This window comes from Manis javanica, unplaced genomic scaffold (genome assembly GCF_040802235.1).
Source record: "Manis javanica isolate MJ-LG unplaced genomic scaffold, MJ_LKY HiC_scaffold_25, whole genome shotgun sequence".
Lineage (NCBI taxonomy): Eukaryota > Metazoa > Chordata > Mammalia > Pholidota > Manidae > Manis > Manis javanica.
Genome location: NW_027332171.1, coordinates 1,074,684 through 1,090,335, shown reverse-complemented (window position 1 = coordinate 1,090,335; position 15,652 = coordinate 1,074,684). Strand labels below are relative to the sequence as shown.

Here is a 15,652-nt window from a genome sequence, read left to right as displayed (position 1 = left end):
CTCCAATAAATCTGTGCTCGGAGTTCCACTATGCCTGCGCTCTGACTACATCCAGACCCTTGGGATACCTGGTATTTATATACAGGAGGATGGGATTTATTTCCTCTCCCCTTCTGGAACATGCGAACTAGTAAGACTGAGTAAGTAAAGCGGTTCACTGAAATGTAATGATGAGCTAATAAGTACAACAATGAACCAAAAATAATACAGGACCACATTTTAATTTATTGGGACCAGATAGGTTTTGTATTTGAGCATTTCTTAGATTTTAGAAAAATAATTCTGTACATTTATTGTTTATTACATCATTTCTCCCATGGGCAGCATCTGATACCCAAACACCTGACTATTCTGCAGGAAAATGTGTGAACATTTCCACTCAGTACAATCCACAAAAACTACGTGTGGCCTCACATTAATTCAGATCAAGTTTTGCCACAAAGTAGTTCAGGTCAGATCAGATTTTACTACCAAATGGCTTTCTAAAAATCTCTTAGCATTCGAAGTTTGGAGCTTTCAGAATGACTGGCAACAAACATACAGAAACTAAAAAACAGGGAATTGAAGTAGGCAGACTATTCTTCCACCCAAGATATTCACATTCTAATCCCCAGAATTCAGATGAGAAGATTATCCTGAATTCTCTGGGTGGGCCCAATGTAATCACAAGGGTCCTTAAAAATGGAAGAGGGAGAAAGAAGGGGCAGTCAGAGTAATTATGGGTTACTTGGGTTGACATGACTTTAAAGATGGAAGGATCCACAAGCCAGGGGATGAGGCCAGCCTCTAGAAGCCAGAAAAAGCAAGGAAGTGGATTCTGCCTTAGAACCCAGAAAGGAATGCAGCCTGCCAGCACCATAATTTTAGCCCAGTGAGACCCATGTATGACTTCTGACCTACAAAACTCTAAGATAATAAATTTGTGTTGTTTTAAGCCACTAAGTGGTCATTTTGTTACAGCAGCGATAGGAAACTAATCCAAGGGTAATGCTTCAGTTAGAGATGAAGAGGCTGTAGGAGCTGGAAAGAGAAAGATGGACGCCAGGAAAAGGGGTCAGGGGTGGGTGAGGCCATCCAAAGAAGGGTGACCACATGCTTCTCCCAAGAGACTAGGAATGAGCACCACACGCATGCACAAATCCCAGATACAAGGGCAGTGGGCTAGAGGAGCTAGTTCCAAGCTGTCACCACTTTATGGTCTTAGGTATGGAATAAGCAGTTGAACCTGAAGTATAGCTCTAATTTAATGCTCTCTGAAATCCCACAGTAACTGATTAACAGCAAGACCATTGATACCAAGTGAACTGCTCCTACACTCTAAGAAACAGAAATGGAATTTCAAATATTTTATAGAGTGAATATACTTAACTGCATATGAATTTAAAATGTCACCGACTGTCAAATGCATTTGCCACTTTAATACCAACTATGTAGTAAAAATGAAGCACTACCATATTACATGTACTCACTGACTGTAAAACATATCTTAATTTCAGGGACATTAAAATGTGAAAGAAAGATTCATCTTTGAACTTAGGTTAAATATTTAAAGATAAAATTTTTAATTTTATCAATATTTAAAGATAATATTTTTTATCAAATTACTCAATTACTCACTTAAATACTCAATATTTGAAGATGAAAGGTAAACAGTCCTTCACTCACACACATATGCTCTCTTGCTATTTTTCTCTCTCTGTCTCTCACACACACACACACACACACACACAGAAAGACAAACAAGCTTTAGGAACACAAAACACAGCTATCATCTTACTAATACAAAACAGATTTTTTATAACCAAATCTTGATCGTCTATAACACACATTACATTAATTATATACAGTTCATCATTTTCAAGGTATTAAAAGAAGTTTGTAACTAATATTTTTCCTCATTTTAGGGAACCCAGGATACTATCGCTACTGTTCCTCATTTTGGAAGCCATGAACATACCTGTCTTATAGAAACCTGATGGAACTCTGGGAGAAAATGCTGGGGCAAAATGCCTTTGAAACCAAAATCAGTCAAAGGGAGAAATAAAATGGGAGAAACCTATTTATTGCTTACAAGCAGTCATCCACTTCTGCTCTCCCATGTCTCTTGTGACCTGGCTGCAGGAGAAGGGACCCCACCCAATCTCTTGGATCCAGATATGCCCTCGCTAGCCCTTGGAATTACCTGTTGATATGGGGATGGACTACTTCTCTGTACCCCTTGGAAACACCTATTGATATGTAGATGCAGTAAGGCCAGGCCAGGGATTCTGGAAATATTGCAATTTTACCACACCTGATAAGATACTTCTTTCTAGGGACCCTACTTTTGTTCCCCAAAGATCCAGACACGTTCAGAGTTAGGCTTTACTGGTTGAACATATAAACAAAGGCACTCCATTTTTTTTTAAGCATGAGAAAGAAATAAGATAATAAGAGAGAAAAGAAGCACATTTGTAAAAAGTATGAAAGACAGAACTACCAGAAATAAAAACTATAATGAACTTAAGAAACTCCCTGAAATGGATCACATATAGAAAAAATAAATAGAATACATGAGAAGGGTAGTTAAGACATATGAAGAAGAAAATGAATGACATTAATAAATAATATACCTGACATGATTCCAAAAGGAAAAAATAAAAATGAGGAAGAGGCGGTATTCTATGAGATAAAACTGAGAAATATCCACAATTGATGAAAAAAACAATTCTCAGATTCACAACATATGATAGATTTCACAAAAAGTAATCCACATATGCTCACATTGTAGCAAAAGTGCAAATCACTAGACAAAAAAGACATCATTTTTATACACTAACAACAAACTATAAGAAAATTAAGAAAACAATCCCATTTATAATTTCATCAAAAGAATAAAATACATAGGAAAAATTTAACCAAAGAGGTAAAAGATCTGTTCACTGAAAACCTTAAAACATTGATGAAAGATGTTTAAGATACAAATAAATGGAAAGATATTCTATGTTCATGGATTAGAATTAATTTGTCAAATTTCCCTACTACCCAGAGATCTACAGATTCCATGTAATCCTTATCAAAATTACAATGCCATTCTTCACAGAAATAGAAAAAGCAATCCTAAAGTTTGTGTGGTACAAAAGAGCCCTAACTTCTTCGATCCTAAGAAAGAAGAACAAAGCTATACTACAAAGCTACAGTGATCAAAACAGTAAAATACTGGCATAAAAACAGACATATAGGCCAATGGAACAGAATCGAGCCCAGAAATAAACCCATGCATATACCGTCAATTAATTTACATCTAAGAATCTTAGCCAAGAATAAACAATGGGGAAATGAGAGTTTCTTCCACAAATGGTGCTGGGAAAACTGGATAACCATGTGCATAACAGTGAAATTGGACCCATATCTTATACAACTCACAAAAATTAACTTAAAATGGATTATGTATTTAAACATAAAGCCTGAAGCCATAAAATCTCCAAGAAAAATAATAGCGGAAAAGCTCCCTGATGTTGTTCTTGGCCATGATTTTTTGGATAAGACACCAAAAGGAAAAACAATTAAAGCAAAAATTAATAAATGGGACTATATCAAACTAAAAACCTCTACACAGCAAAAGAAACAATCAACAAAAGAAAAGGCAACCTAAAGACCAGGAGAAAATATCTGTAAATCTTCTATCAGGTAAGGGATTAATATCCAAAAGATATAAAGAGCTCATATAATTTGGTTTAAAAATGGGCAGAGGAACTAGATATTTTTCCAAACAAGATATGCAAATGGCCAACAATACAGAAAGAGGTGTTCATTATGATTAAGCATCAGAGAAATGCTAATCGTAACCATAGTGGGATATTACTTAACACCTGTTAGAACAGCTGTCATCAAAAAGACAAGAGGTAAGTGTCGACAGGGATGTGGAGAAAAGGAAACCCTGTGGTCCGTAGGCGGAAATATAAATCGGTATATCTGCTATGGAAAATATACAGAGTTTCACAGAAAATTTAAAAATTAAAAATAGAGCTACCATATGATCCAGCAATCCCATCTCTGGGTGTATAACTGAAAGAAATTACATTAGGATCTTGAATATGCTCTCATGTTTATTGCAACATTATTCACAATAGCCAAACTCTAAGAACGTTAATGCCCACCGGGTGTCCACTGATGGATGAATGGATGAAGATATGATATCTATAAGATATATATTATATATATATAACACATACATTATGTGTAATATATACACATACAATTATGTATGTTATTATATATATTATATATATAATAATATATACACATACAATTATGTATATGTTATTATATATATTTTTTATATATATATATATATACACACACACATACACAGTGGAATATTATCAGCCATAAAAAAGAAGGAAATCCTACCATTTGCAACAACGTGAATAGACCATGAAGGCATTTAGGCTAAGAGAAATAAGTCAGAGAAAGACAAACATCATATGATTTCATTTATATGTGGAATCTAAAAATCTGAATTTATAGAAACAAAGAGTAGAATTGTGGTGCTGAAGGGTGGGGGACATGGGGAGATGTTGGTCAAAGGGTACAAAGTTCCAGTGATAAGATGAAAATGTTTGGGGTATCTAATGTACAGCATGGTGATTGCAGTAAGCAATGCCTACTATATACTTGATAGTTGCTAAGAGAGTAGATCTTAAATGATCTCACCACAAAAATGAATTGGTAATTACATGAGGTGATGGAGGTGTTTGCTAACACCACAGTAATCATTTTGCAATATATAAGTGTATTAAATCAATACATTGTATACCTCAAATGCACACAATGATGTATATGAATTATATCTCAATAAAGCAGAAAAAAAAGAATTACCCTTTTCAAACACACCACCTGTCTTGTGCAAGTTTTTATCTTTGTAGATTAATTTAATGTACTAAAACAAAATGAAAATGCCAGATAAATCTGAGCCCATCATAATTCTGGAAAGAGTGGAGGTGCAATTTATCTATGACAAAGCCATCTAATAAACTGATTCAATCTTAATAACTGTAATTCTGCAGCCAGCTTTATTAACACACTTATCTAGATGTATCCAAGTTCAAAGATTCCGTATGAGCAGAGTGTTGGCAAACAGGAGGAATATACATTTCCCACCATCATCTAAGCCATGTTTCTCTGCTTGTGGAGACTTACAGCAACACCATGAGGCTACAGTCACCCTGTGTATAATTAGTAATTGGACTTGGAGCAAAGGATTTGAGATCTAGTTTTCTCCTAGATTCTTGGCCATCTAATTGAAACTCACTTGTATACAATGTCCTCTGAGCCTTGCAAGCCATGAAAATTGGACCTTGAAGTCTCTCAGGCACAGCATTTGGCATGTTTTAACAAAGTTCTGACTGAGCTGTGGATAAGCAAATTTTCACTCCTGCCTCTAAGTAATTTGGACACCAACCAATATGTGCCCGTCTGTGTGTATATATGTGTGCATGTCTCAGTAACTTTTAATAACTCCCACTGAAACTTCATCACCAATTCAGAATCAGGCACTTGACTTCCACTTCCAATAATATTTCCTTTGCAATTCTTGCATTAGGCCTGGGGTGGAGGGATTTGTACATAAGACAGGGACTCAGTACAAGTTTTTGAAGATGTGATGCTTTGAATCTGCCCTTTCCCTCTTGAAAGGGGAACAAAGACACTAAGATATTTAGTCTCCTGAAAGGCTTTACCTACAGAAATAAAATGTTCAAGAATTAATGTCACCTACGTTGTGTTCTGCATGGTATCTAATAGCATACAATTTGTAGCTGAAGTTTCAGGATCAAAGGAATTAGGTAAAGACATTAAACTTCTGGCTAAGGTGAAGGTTATGCCTTGTGAAACTGACATGTGGTAATTCTGTTATGTAAAGTTTGACTTTGATATTTTCCAGATATATTAAACACCGCAGAGCCAAGATACTCTTCTCATTGGCAGAAACAACAAAGGTGGGTGCTTTAAGTGTTAGGAAGAAGGATGCTGTATTACAAGGGGTTCAGAAATGTGGTCCACTCGGGGTGAGAGAAGGCATCGTGCCCTTGTTGTGACCTCTTGAGTTGCTTATGGGTGAGGCTTGCTCACACCAAAATCCATGTAAATTGGGTTTCCAAAGCCCCTTTCTGCCAAATCATTATCTTCAATCAGACTTTCCCATTCTTGTTATACAAAGTTAGACCCTACATGTACAAGATTGAAAGAAAAAAATACACAACGTCTTCCATCCTTTCTATCTCTTTACCCCAGTCAGCCAAACATAGACTCGTAACATACTCTGCATATGAAAAACAAGAATAACATAATACTTACTAATGAATGGTGGTGAAAAATTAAATGAATTAATTTCTTATAACTCTTCATACATAGTAAGCACTCAAAACATAGTAGATTTTGTTTGTTACTCCTGGAAATCATGATAGCTCCTATCCTACCTCCCATCCCACCCAAATCTAGCTCTACTTTTCTCATGACACCTTTCACATTTTATCACACATTATGTTCATCAATTTACACAAACATCCACTTTCCGTGGGCTGTAAACACCCTGACATTGTAATGCAATTTATCCGTACATTTGAAGGTCGCAATAAATGTTCACTTGCTAAGTATAAGGTTCAACAAAAAACAATTATAAAATTTCCAGAGAATGATAGATAACAGTTTATTAAAAACCAGGGGTTATTTCTAATGATACCATTGTCTCTTCCCGCTGTGGGGTCCCTCGATTCTCTTAGCTTTGATCCAAAAACAGAAAGAGGCAGAGGAGGGTGGGATTAAAACAGTGAGGGCCATGTCTCAAAAGTGGTCCACTATCTTTCTTCTCTCCGCCACACTCAAGCAAGGTACACATCAGTTACACAGGGCGAGTAAGTTCTAGGCGATGGCTGAACAACCCTATGGCAAGAAGTAGCAATGCTGTACTGTGCACTTATAATTTTGTGAAGAGGGTAGCTCTCATGTTTACTTTTAGTTTTTATAATAAAAGAAATTGATATTCTTCGAGATTTAGATTTACCCATTGTTTTGATCTGCTTCCCAAAAACAAATTGTGAGTTTTTTAAAATAATTAAGTGAATAACCTTAGAGTACAAAGTACAAATTAGTACAAAGAAATCACAATAACAAATTACTTATATGGAATAACAGGCTGAAGTTTTAAGAAATTCAACGTAAGACAAGAAAACAGACTCATGCCACAGCAACATTGCAGTAAGAATACAGAATGACATTCTTTTTTAGCAAAACAAGACCCTCTTGAAGTGAATAGAATACTTGCTAATATTGATGCTGGGATTCTTATCTGCAGAGTCAAAGAATGAACTTAGTAAACACCCAAAGTAGGAGAGCCAGGGAGAGGCTTTTATTTAGAGATAAAGTGAGAGGACAGAGCTCCTGGCCTATGCCAGGAGGGAACAGGAGAGCCCGGGGTGGTGCATTGTCTAGGGGATTTATAGGCAGTTGAGGATTTGGGGGAACTGATGAAGGGCTTAGGGATGTGAACTTGTTAAAAGTGGTCTTAGGATATTTGTCCTTGACGAGACATTAAGTCCCTTTTTGCATGCTAAAGTGAATCTTACACGTGATTATAAATGATTAGCTTAATAAAAAACATGGGCTATGCTGAGATACTTTCCTTTATCTGGGGAATATTAACTGATCTCACTGAAGAATGACTCTACAGTTTAGTGTTTAACACAGTGTTGGTAGGGGGTTTCCTTGCATGTAGTTTCATTGCTCTGACTGTAAATGTCCTGCCTTGCTTTTCCCAGATGCCCTCACCCTGCTCTGACTGCACCCAAGGTCCCTGTCTCAACATGAATATTAAACTTTTAGGCTATACATCTATGAGGGCTGAAAATATGTCTTATCCTTGTATTTAATGCTTCAGAGAACTCCTATTACTCAATAAATTTGTATGGAATAAAAAAATAAAACTTTAAAACTAAATCAATTCAAGAAAATAAACAAATGTTGACAATTAACATACATGCTTTTTCAATCCAACATTAGTTTTATAGGAAAAGAAATACTGAATGACTCTACCTGTGATAATTTGATCACCAAACTGATGGCAATCTTAAAAATTCGGACAGCTTCTCAAAGTGCAAACACCACAGTCATGTGGGGAAGAATCTGAGTTGCATTCTTAGTGCTTAAGAAGAAATCAAAATAAATAGCTGAGTACTTTCATATGAAGTAGCTTAAAGCAGAAGAGAGAAAAAGAAAATGCCTCCGTGGAGCTAAAAAACTTCACCAGGGTAAGAGAATTTGTTTTCCTTGGCCTAACGCAGAATCAAGAACTGAGCTTGGTCTTCTTTCTTTTCCTATTTTTGGTATATGTGACAACTCTACTGGGAAACCTCCTCATCACAGTGACGGTGACCTGTGAATCTCGCCTTCACACCCCCATGTATTTTTTGCTCCGTAATTTATCTGTTGCCAACATCTGCTTTTCCTCCGTCACAGCTCCCAAGGTTCCTGCGGACCTTCTGTCACGGCGAAAGACCATCTCCTTCCGTGGCTGCTTCACGCAGATGTTTTTCTTCCACCTTGTCGGAGGGGCAGATGTATGTTCTTTGTCAGTAATGGCGTTAGATCGGTATGTGGCCATCTCCAAGCCCCTGCACTATGTAACCATCATGAATAGAGGCCATTTCACTGCATTAATAATGGCCACCTGGGCAGGGGGCTTTGTCCACTCCATCGTGCAGTTTTCCCTGCTGCTGCCCCTCCCCCTCTGTGGACCCAATGTTCTTGACACTTTCTACTGTGATGCCCCCCAAGTCCTCAAACTTGCCTGTACAGATATGTTTATGCTTGAGCTGCTGATGATTTCCAACAATGGGCTGCTCACCGCACTGTGGTTTTTCTTCCTCCTGGTGTCTTATCTGGTCCTACTGTTATTAGTAAGGTCCCAGGCAGGGAAGGGCAGGAGGAAAGCCATCTCCACCTGCACTGCCCACATCACTGTGGTGACCCTGCATTTTGTGCCCTGCATGTACGTCTACGCCCGGCCCTTCACTGCCCTCCCCACAGACAAGGCCGTGTCCATCACCTTCACTGTCATCTCCCCTCTGCTGAACCCTTTGATCTACACTATGAGGAACCAGGAGATGAAGTCAGCCATGAAGAGACTAAAGAGAAGACTCGTGCCTTCTGACAGGAAATAGACTGGTTATAGCTCACTCCTCACCACCTTTGAAAATGTTTGTCCATCAAATACTGCATTTACTACAAGCTCTGTAATTAATTTTCTACTATGACACACATGACTTTCAAAGGTTCTGATCAGCATGCAATAATAATACTAAAGATGGGTTTCATGTTACAAAAGTAGAGAAATCAAATTGTCAGTTGGAGAGGTATATACTGCTTTTGCAATACAACCTCTGAAGAAATAAAGAATATGACATCGAAATACACTTAGATGATTTTATCAACCTGGAATTTTTTTTTCAGCTCTATTGAGGCATAGTTGTGTGAAAGTAAAGAAAACCTTACTTAAAATGGAGTCTGGAAGCCATGAAGGGGGGCTCTCCCCACTACCACACCTGCAAGAAAGCACACCTCACATTCCTGGCAGCAGCTTACGTTAGAGACCACAGAAGCAGGAAGAAGAATTTCTCTTTGCCCAGACCCAGAACTGACTTTATTCAGGATCTAAGATTTTGTTTGTTTGTTTGTTTTTATGAAGGCACTGCCCTTTCTGGTGAATATTCTTCTGTTTTCTGAAACTCTGTTTTGAGTAAGGATACCAACCTGCTAAACTCTCTCAGGAGGGTCCTCTTTCTGGAACCATGGCCCATTTTATATTTCAAAACTATAATCCCTCCTCATGCATTAGTAATTAATTGGTTCAACTTAACCAAAAATAATTTAGAGCTCCAGTAGCCATTGTGGGGAGCTTTTAATCTCCCCAAACTTGCTTTAACTAGGAGATGGTGGCTCTAAAATAAAAAAAACCTGGATGAGACGCCTATTTCAATTGGTACCTTGAGGCTTCCAAGCATATTGAGAACTCTAGAATCACCTCTTTACAAAACACCACTTCTAAATTAACCAAGACAATCAAATAATTGAAAGAAGATGAAAAAGCTTTCGAGGCCTCGTTCTCCTTCCCCAACCTTTTGTCTCCATCCCTACCTCCTCTATGCCCTCCACGTCTCTCACTGAACTTTCCTTTTTCTCCAAACCTCTTCCTGTTCCCTTTTCCCCCAAATCCAACAGAACCCGTTCCTTTCAAGTTACTCTCTGAGGATGCTGATGCTAAGTCCCTAATTTCTTGTGTCCCCTGAACGAAGGCCAAACAACCATCCATCGTCAAAGATTTTCCTAGCATTCCTAAAGATCATAAATTTGCCAAGGAATATAATATAGTCATCCCGACTTACCCACCAGGATTCTCAGATCTGTACCAGGTAGCTCACGTGCTCGGTGGCAAGGACCCAGCCCAACACCGGAGAAAACGACTAACTAGGATGACCCTGAAAAATCTCGAGAATTGCAAAAGAGAGACCAACCCCCTGCCTTGTTAAATGATCAGGCTGGGCAATCACTCAACAACTTTACCAGGAAATCCCTAGGGCTTTCCCAAAGCCTGTTGATTGGAATAAGATTTAGGCCTGTGCTCAGAAACCCAGTAAACCTGGACAGAACACCACAGGATTTTACTGGAAGTCCTTCCTTCTTTTCCCAAACCTTAAAAGCAGATTTAGATGACAGAAAGCTACCTGGAGGTTCTGCTTTATTACAGTATGTAGACCGCTTGCTTCTCTGCTCCCCTTCTCGGGCTTCTTCCCTGGAAGACCGCATCTGCCTGTTAAGACTTTAAGCCTTAAAGGGACACAAAGTCTCCAAGGAGAAATTGCCGTGTGCTCAAACTCAGGTTCAGTTTTTGGGGGCACCTGATTTCAGGACAAGAGCTACAGTTAGATTCAAATAGGCTTCCTAGCATCCTGAACTTCTCCAAACCAAAATCTAAGTGCCAATTATGAGGTTTTCTTGGGTTAGCTGGCTGTGACCGAAACTGGATTCTAAACTTCTCTTATGGCCCAACTCCTATAGGTTTTATAGAAAAAAAAAATCCTGACCCAATTATTTGAGATCAGGATGACTTAGGTTTTAAAGCCCTGAAAGAAGGCTTGACTAAGTACCCTTGCCCTCAGACAGCCCAATTTTCAACTTCACTTTTTCCTTTTTGAATTAGAAAAGGAAGGGAATGCCCTTGGGGTACACACCCAAAAACATGGGGATCACTGCCAACCCATAGGGTATTAGGGTATTATAGCCAACAGCTAGACCCTGTGGCACGAGGCTACCGCCCTGGCCTCAGAACAATTCCTGCCACCACCCTTTCAGTAGAGGCAACCAAAGAGACAGTCATGAGATCCCCACCCATCTCTGTAGCCCACGCAATGGAAACCCTCCTGAAGTCTAGTTCTATCCAACAACTTTTGCCACTTGCCTGACCTCCTGTGACCTTGTCTTGCTAATCTCAACTTATATGACTTCCTTGCTACAATTTTAACCCTGCCACCCTTCTTCCCACCTCTACAGATGATTCTCCTCATGACTCTTTCACTCTAACAAGTCCCCTCCTGGCACCCCCTTGCTTATCCATTGGATAGGCCTGACTCTTCATGGCTTACCAAAGGTTCTTACTTAAAAGGTGAAAATGGTAAACATCATCTTGGGGTTGCTATTACAACTCTCCTGGAAGCCATTAAGGCAGCCCCCTGCCCTCAGCTGCCTCAGTGCAATAAGCTAAACTGCATGCTTTTGCCCAGGCCTGCATTTAGCCAAAGCCAATACTGCAAATATCTGTCCTGACAGCAGGCAGATCTTTGGAACAGCTCATGACTTTGGAATGCCATGGAACAGTGAGGCCCCCTCATTACCAGTGGGGACAAAAATTTTTTTTTATTAAGGTATCATTAATATACAATCTTTTTAAGGTTTCACATGAACAACACTGTGGTCACTACATTCACCCATATTACAGAGTCCCCCACACACACCCCACCACAGTCACTGTCCATGAGTGTAGCAAGATGCCACAGAGTCCCTACTTGTCTTCTCTGTGCTACACTGTCCTCCCCGTGACCCACGCACACACCATGTGCACTAATCATAATGCCCCTCAATCCCCTTCTCCCTCCCTCCCCATACCCAACCTCTCCAACCCTCCCCTTTGGTAACCATTAGTCCCTTTCTGGAGTCTGTGAGTCTGCTGCTGTTTTGTTCCTTCAGTTTTGCTTTGTTGTTATGCTCCACAGATGAGTAAAATCATTTGGTACTCATGAGGACAAAATTTTAAAAGGTCTTTACATTCAGGAATTATTAGATGCCATATTCTTGCCAGGAATTTTGGTTACTATCAGGGTCCCTGGACATTCCGAACATGATTCCTTGGAGGCTAAAGGAAACCACCTCTCTGGTATGTCCTCAAAGAATGCTGCTCTCCAAGGAACCAACCCCAAACCTCTACCATGGTCCAAAGGGCTGTTACCCCAAATGATAATCTAGGAAAATTGACTAGATATGCCCAACAATTGGCCTCAGGAAAGGAAAAACAATATTGGAAATTTAATAACTGTTGGTTTGGTTAAAAAGAAAAACTCTCCTTGGACCAAATAATAATCAGGTCTTGTTAGAGATTCTCAAGTTCCCATTACTGACTACTGAAAATGCACTGATTCACTGGTCTGCTGATAAATGATAACCTTTATGAATCAACACCAGTGGGGAAATATTAACAAGGCCACAAAGGCATCTACTTTGCTTGCCTCATTGACCCAAAATATCTTCCAGGAAAACCTGTCTCTGCTGCTCCCGGACACTTTAGGTTTCCCAATGGCAAGTCCACGTTTTGGTAAATGGATTTTATTCAGCTTCCCCAGTCTCATGCATATAAATCTGTCTTGGTAATGGTTTGTATGTTTTCTCACTGGACTGAAGCTTTCACCAGTAAATAGGCCACTGCTCCCTGTGTGGCTAAAATCCTGCTAGGAAAGGTCATCCCTCACTTGGGAACCCCCCATGGCCACCACCAACTTCACAGAGACCAGGAAATAAACTACTTCACTGGTCAAGTGTTTGACAGGTCCATGGTGTTTGGCCGGTTTTACGCCTTCATTGGGCTTCTACCCTCAACCTCAGGGCTGGTGGAATGCACTAATGACATCATTAAGACTAAATTGGAAAAATGGGTAGAGACCCTTCAGATACCCTGGCTGAAAAAACTGCATCGGTCCTTCTAAATCTCAGGTCTCCCCCTTGTGGGACCCATAAAATCTCACCTTGTGAGAGAATCACAGGATAACCAACGCCCTTGGCCCCTGCTTGTTTCAATTCACAGCTAGTAAACGGGGGATATACTTCAATACTGCAAAGGTCTAATTGCTTCTGCTGAAAATAACCATGCTCAGGATACAAAAACCTTAAACATCGTACCTTGCAGCCTGGATATCTCATCTGTTGGAAAACACATCTCCAGAGAGATTCTCTTCATCCCCATTGGAAAAGCCTGTCAGGTGTTGTTAATCAATCCTCGTGCCACTAAACTCTAAGGAATAGACTTTTGGATCCACGTGTCTCATCTTAAAACACCAAACCCTGACAGGACTGCCACACTAACAGATGACCTGAAAACAAAGATTTCCACGAACTGCAGACGATGCTGAAGGAGACAGCATTCCCGACATGACTGGACCAGATCTGCACTCCTTTTTCTTGCTGTTGCTTATTTTATTTCCTCCCTTTCTTCATGGCCAAATCTATTGCAAAAGAGGTCACCCTCTCTGATTGTTGGATCTGTCACCAGACATTCTGATTTCTTTATGATTTGGAAATCCCTTGGTCTTCCCTATTTAAACACGATCTGTTGCCCTACACCCAAGGGAAATGCAAAACAGCTAACTCCTCTTTGCAAGGCTTTTAGAAAAGACCCCTTCAGGCTGAGATGCTTCCTTGAAGAATTTCTCCTCCTCATCTTATTCTGCATAACCATTTTTAAGCTTTATACCTGTTGCCTGTCAAACCTTTGTGCCCAATAGGGGGAAAGCTAACTCCGTGTTTCAAGAACAGATCTTCATCGAAACGGGGAAATGTGAAAATAAAGGAAACCTCATTTAAAATGGAGCTATGAAGCTGTGAAGGGGGAGCTCTTATACATTACCGCCCCCCATGAGAAGTATACCTCCTGTTGCCAACAAAAAGATGCTTTCTTTACATACCCTACCTGGAGAAAGGAAGAACTTCTCTCCCTCCCCACAGACAAGGCCGTGTCCGTCACCTTCACTGTCATCTCCCCTCTGCTGAATCCCCTGATCTACACCCTCAGGAACCAGGAGACGAAGTCGGCCATGAGGAGACTGCAGGGAAGACTCCTTCCTTTTGTAATGGGATAGAGTAAGAATCTTCAGCGTCTTCATCACCAAGGACTCCTTTTCATTATTTTGACCATAAAGGCATATTTATATACTCAAATACATTGTCAAGAAACCAACTACACTTACTGGGTAACAATTTAGTTTCCTGTGTAAATTAATGGGTTACCCATAATCCAAGCTTCTTCTGGGCTTGAAGTGGCTGTGTTAGAGGACTGAGCTGACAGACAGTATTTCCAGTCAAGGAAAACTATTTGGCAGGTAAAAAGATGACTGAAACCAACCCCCTTTGCAAGAAGTCAGTAAATAAAAGCCTAGCGAGAGAGTGATTTGCTCAAGATCTTACTCCAAGTTAATTGCAGAGATATCCACTCTATCACTCTGCCACCACCATACAAATGTAATTTATTACATTATTGGACATGTCTATGCCAAACTGTAATCCTGTTCTAGAAAGATCTCATGGTAAGGGCTTCTGAAGTATACATTTGTAAAGTATATCACAAATTAGGAAATTTCCTCTGCTTAGTTAAACTCCATATGGGCTCATGACCCACTGAGAACCTCAAAGGTACATAGTGGCTGTCCTCCTTGATTCCCGTCAAGAATGCCGCAGCTTGAGAAGGTTTCCTATAATGGCCTAAAGGGCTTTATCCTAAGGCAGAACTAACTTGCCAGATTTACATTCTTGTGATAAGTTTAGACTAAAGCAAAACCTACACAGAGAGTTGTCCATTCCCATCACTCAAGACCTGGTTTCCAGCTGGAGCCCAACCGGGGCCAATCTCAGACTGGCTTCACCACTGAGGATTTAAACTCTTCCCAACAGAGAAAGAAAGGACATGTTAAAGCATATAAAACTCTAATTCAGCCTGTTTTCCAATCTGCTGGTGCTTGTGAAGAAGTGTTTAGATTAGTGTTCTGTCTGGGAGAGCAGGTAATACATAAAAAAAGGAAAGCATTGTGGCTGAAAGCTCTTCACTTCAAAGCCCTACAGGCCTGGGCCCAAATCCTATCTCTGCCTTCCACCAGCTGTGTGATCTTGAGCGAGTTATGTTTCTCTCTTCACAGGTTGTGGTTCACCTGTACAAAGGTATTTATAATATCTAACTCATGGGGTTGTTGTGCAGGTTAAAGTGAGATGGTCTATGTGAGACATTCAATGCCTGGCCAGAGAGTAAATGTTCAGTGAAAGGAAAGTCATTATCAATATCATCCGTATTGCTCTAACACACATT

At 39.7% G+C, this 15,652-nt stretch overlaps 1 protein-coding gene across 1 annotated transcript; it reads left to right on the top strand.

Annotated features, from left to right (window-relative positions):
- The first annotated feature begins 6,907 nt into the window (after positions 1-6,907).
- LOC108403116 (olfactory receptor 4D10-like) lies at positions 6,908-9,197 on the top strand. The gene is made up of 2 exons (XM_037011885.2): positions 6,908-6,933; positions 8,228-9,197. The coding sequence occupies exons 1-2, from the start codon at positions 6,908-6,910 to the stop codon at positions 9,195-9,197; spliced, it is 996 nt and encodes a 331-aa protein (XP_036867780.2).
- The last annotated feature ends 6,455 nt before the right edge of the window (positions 9,198-15,652 follow it).

Excerpts from the sequence above, each read along its gene's own strand:
- LOC108403116 (XM_037011885.2), top strand. The coding sequence starts at position 6,908 with ATGGCTGAACAACCCTATGGCAAGAA. Across the intron at positions 6,934-8,227 it reads GAACAACCCTATGGCAAGAA|CTTAAAGCAGAAGAGAGAAA; the intron begins GTAGCAATGCTG and ends CATATGAAGTAG.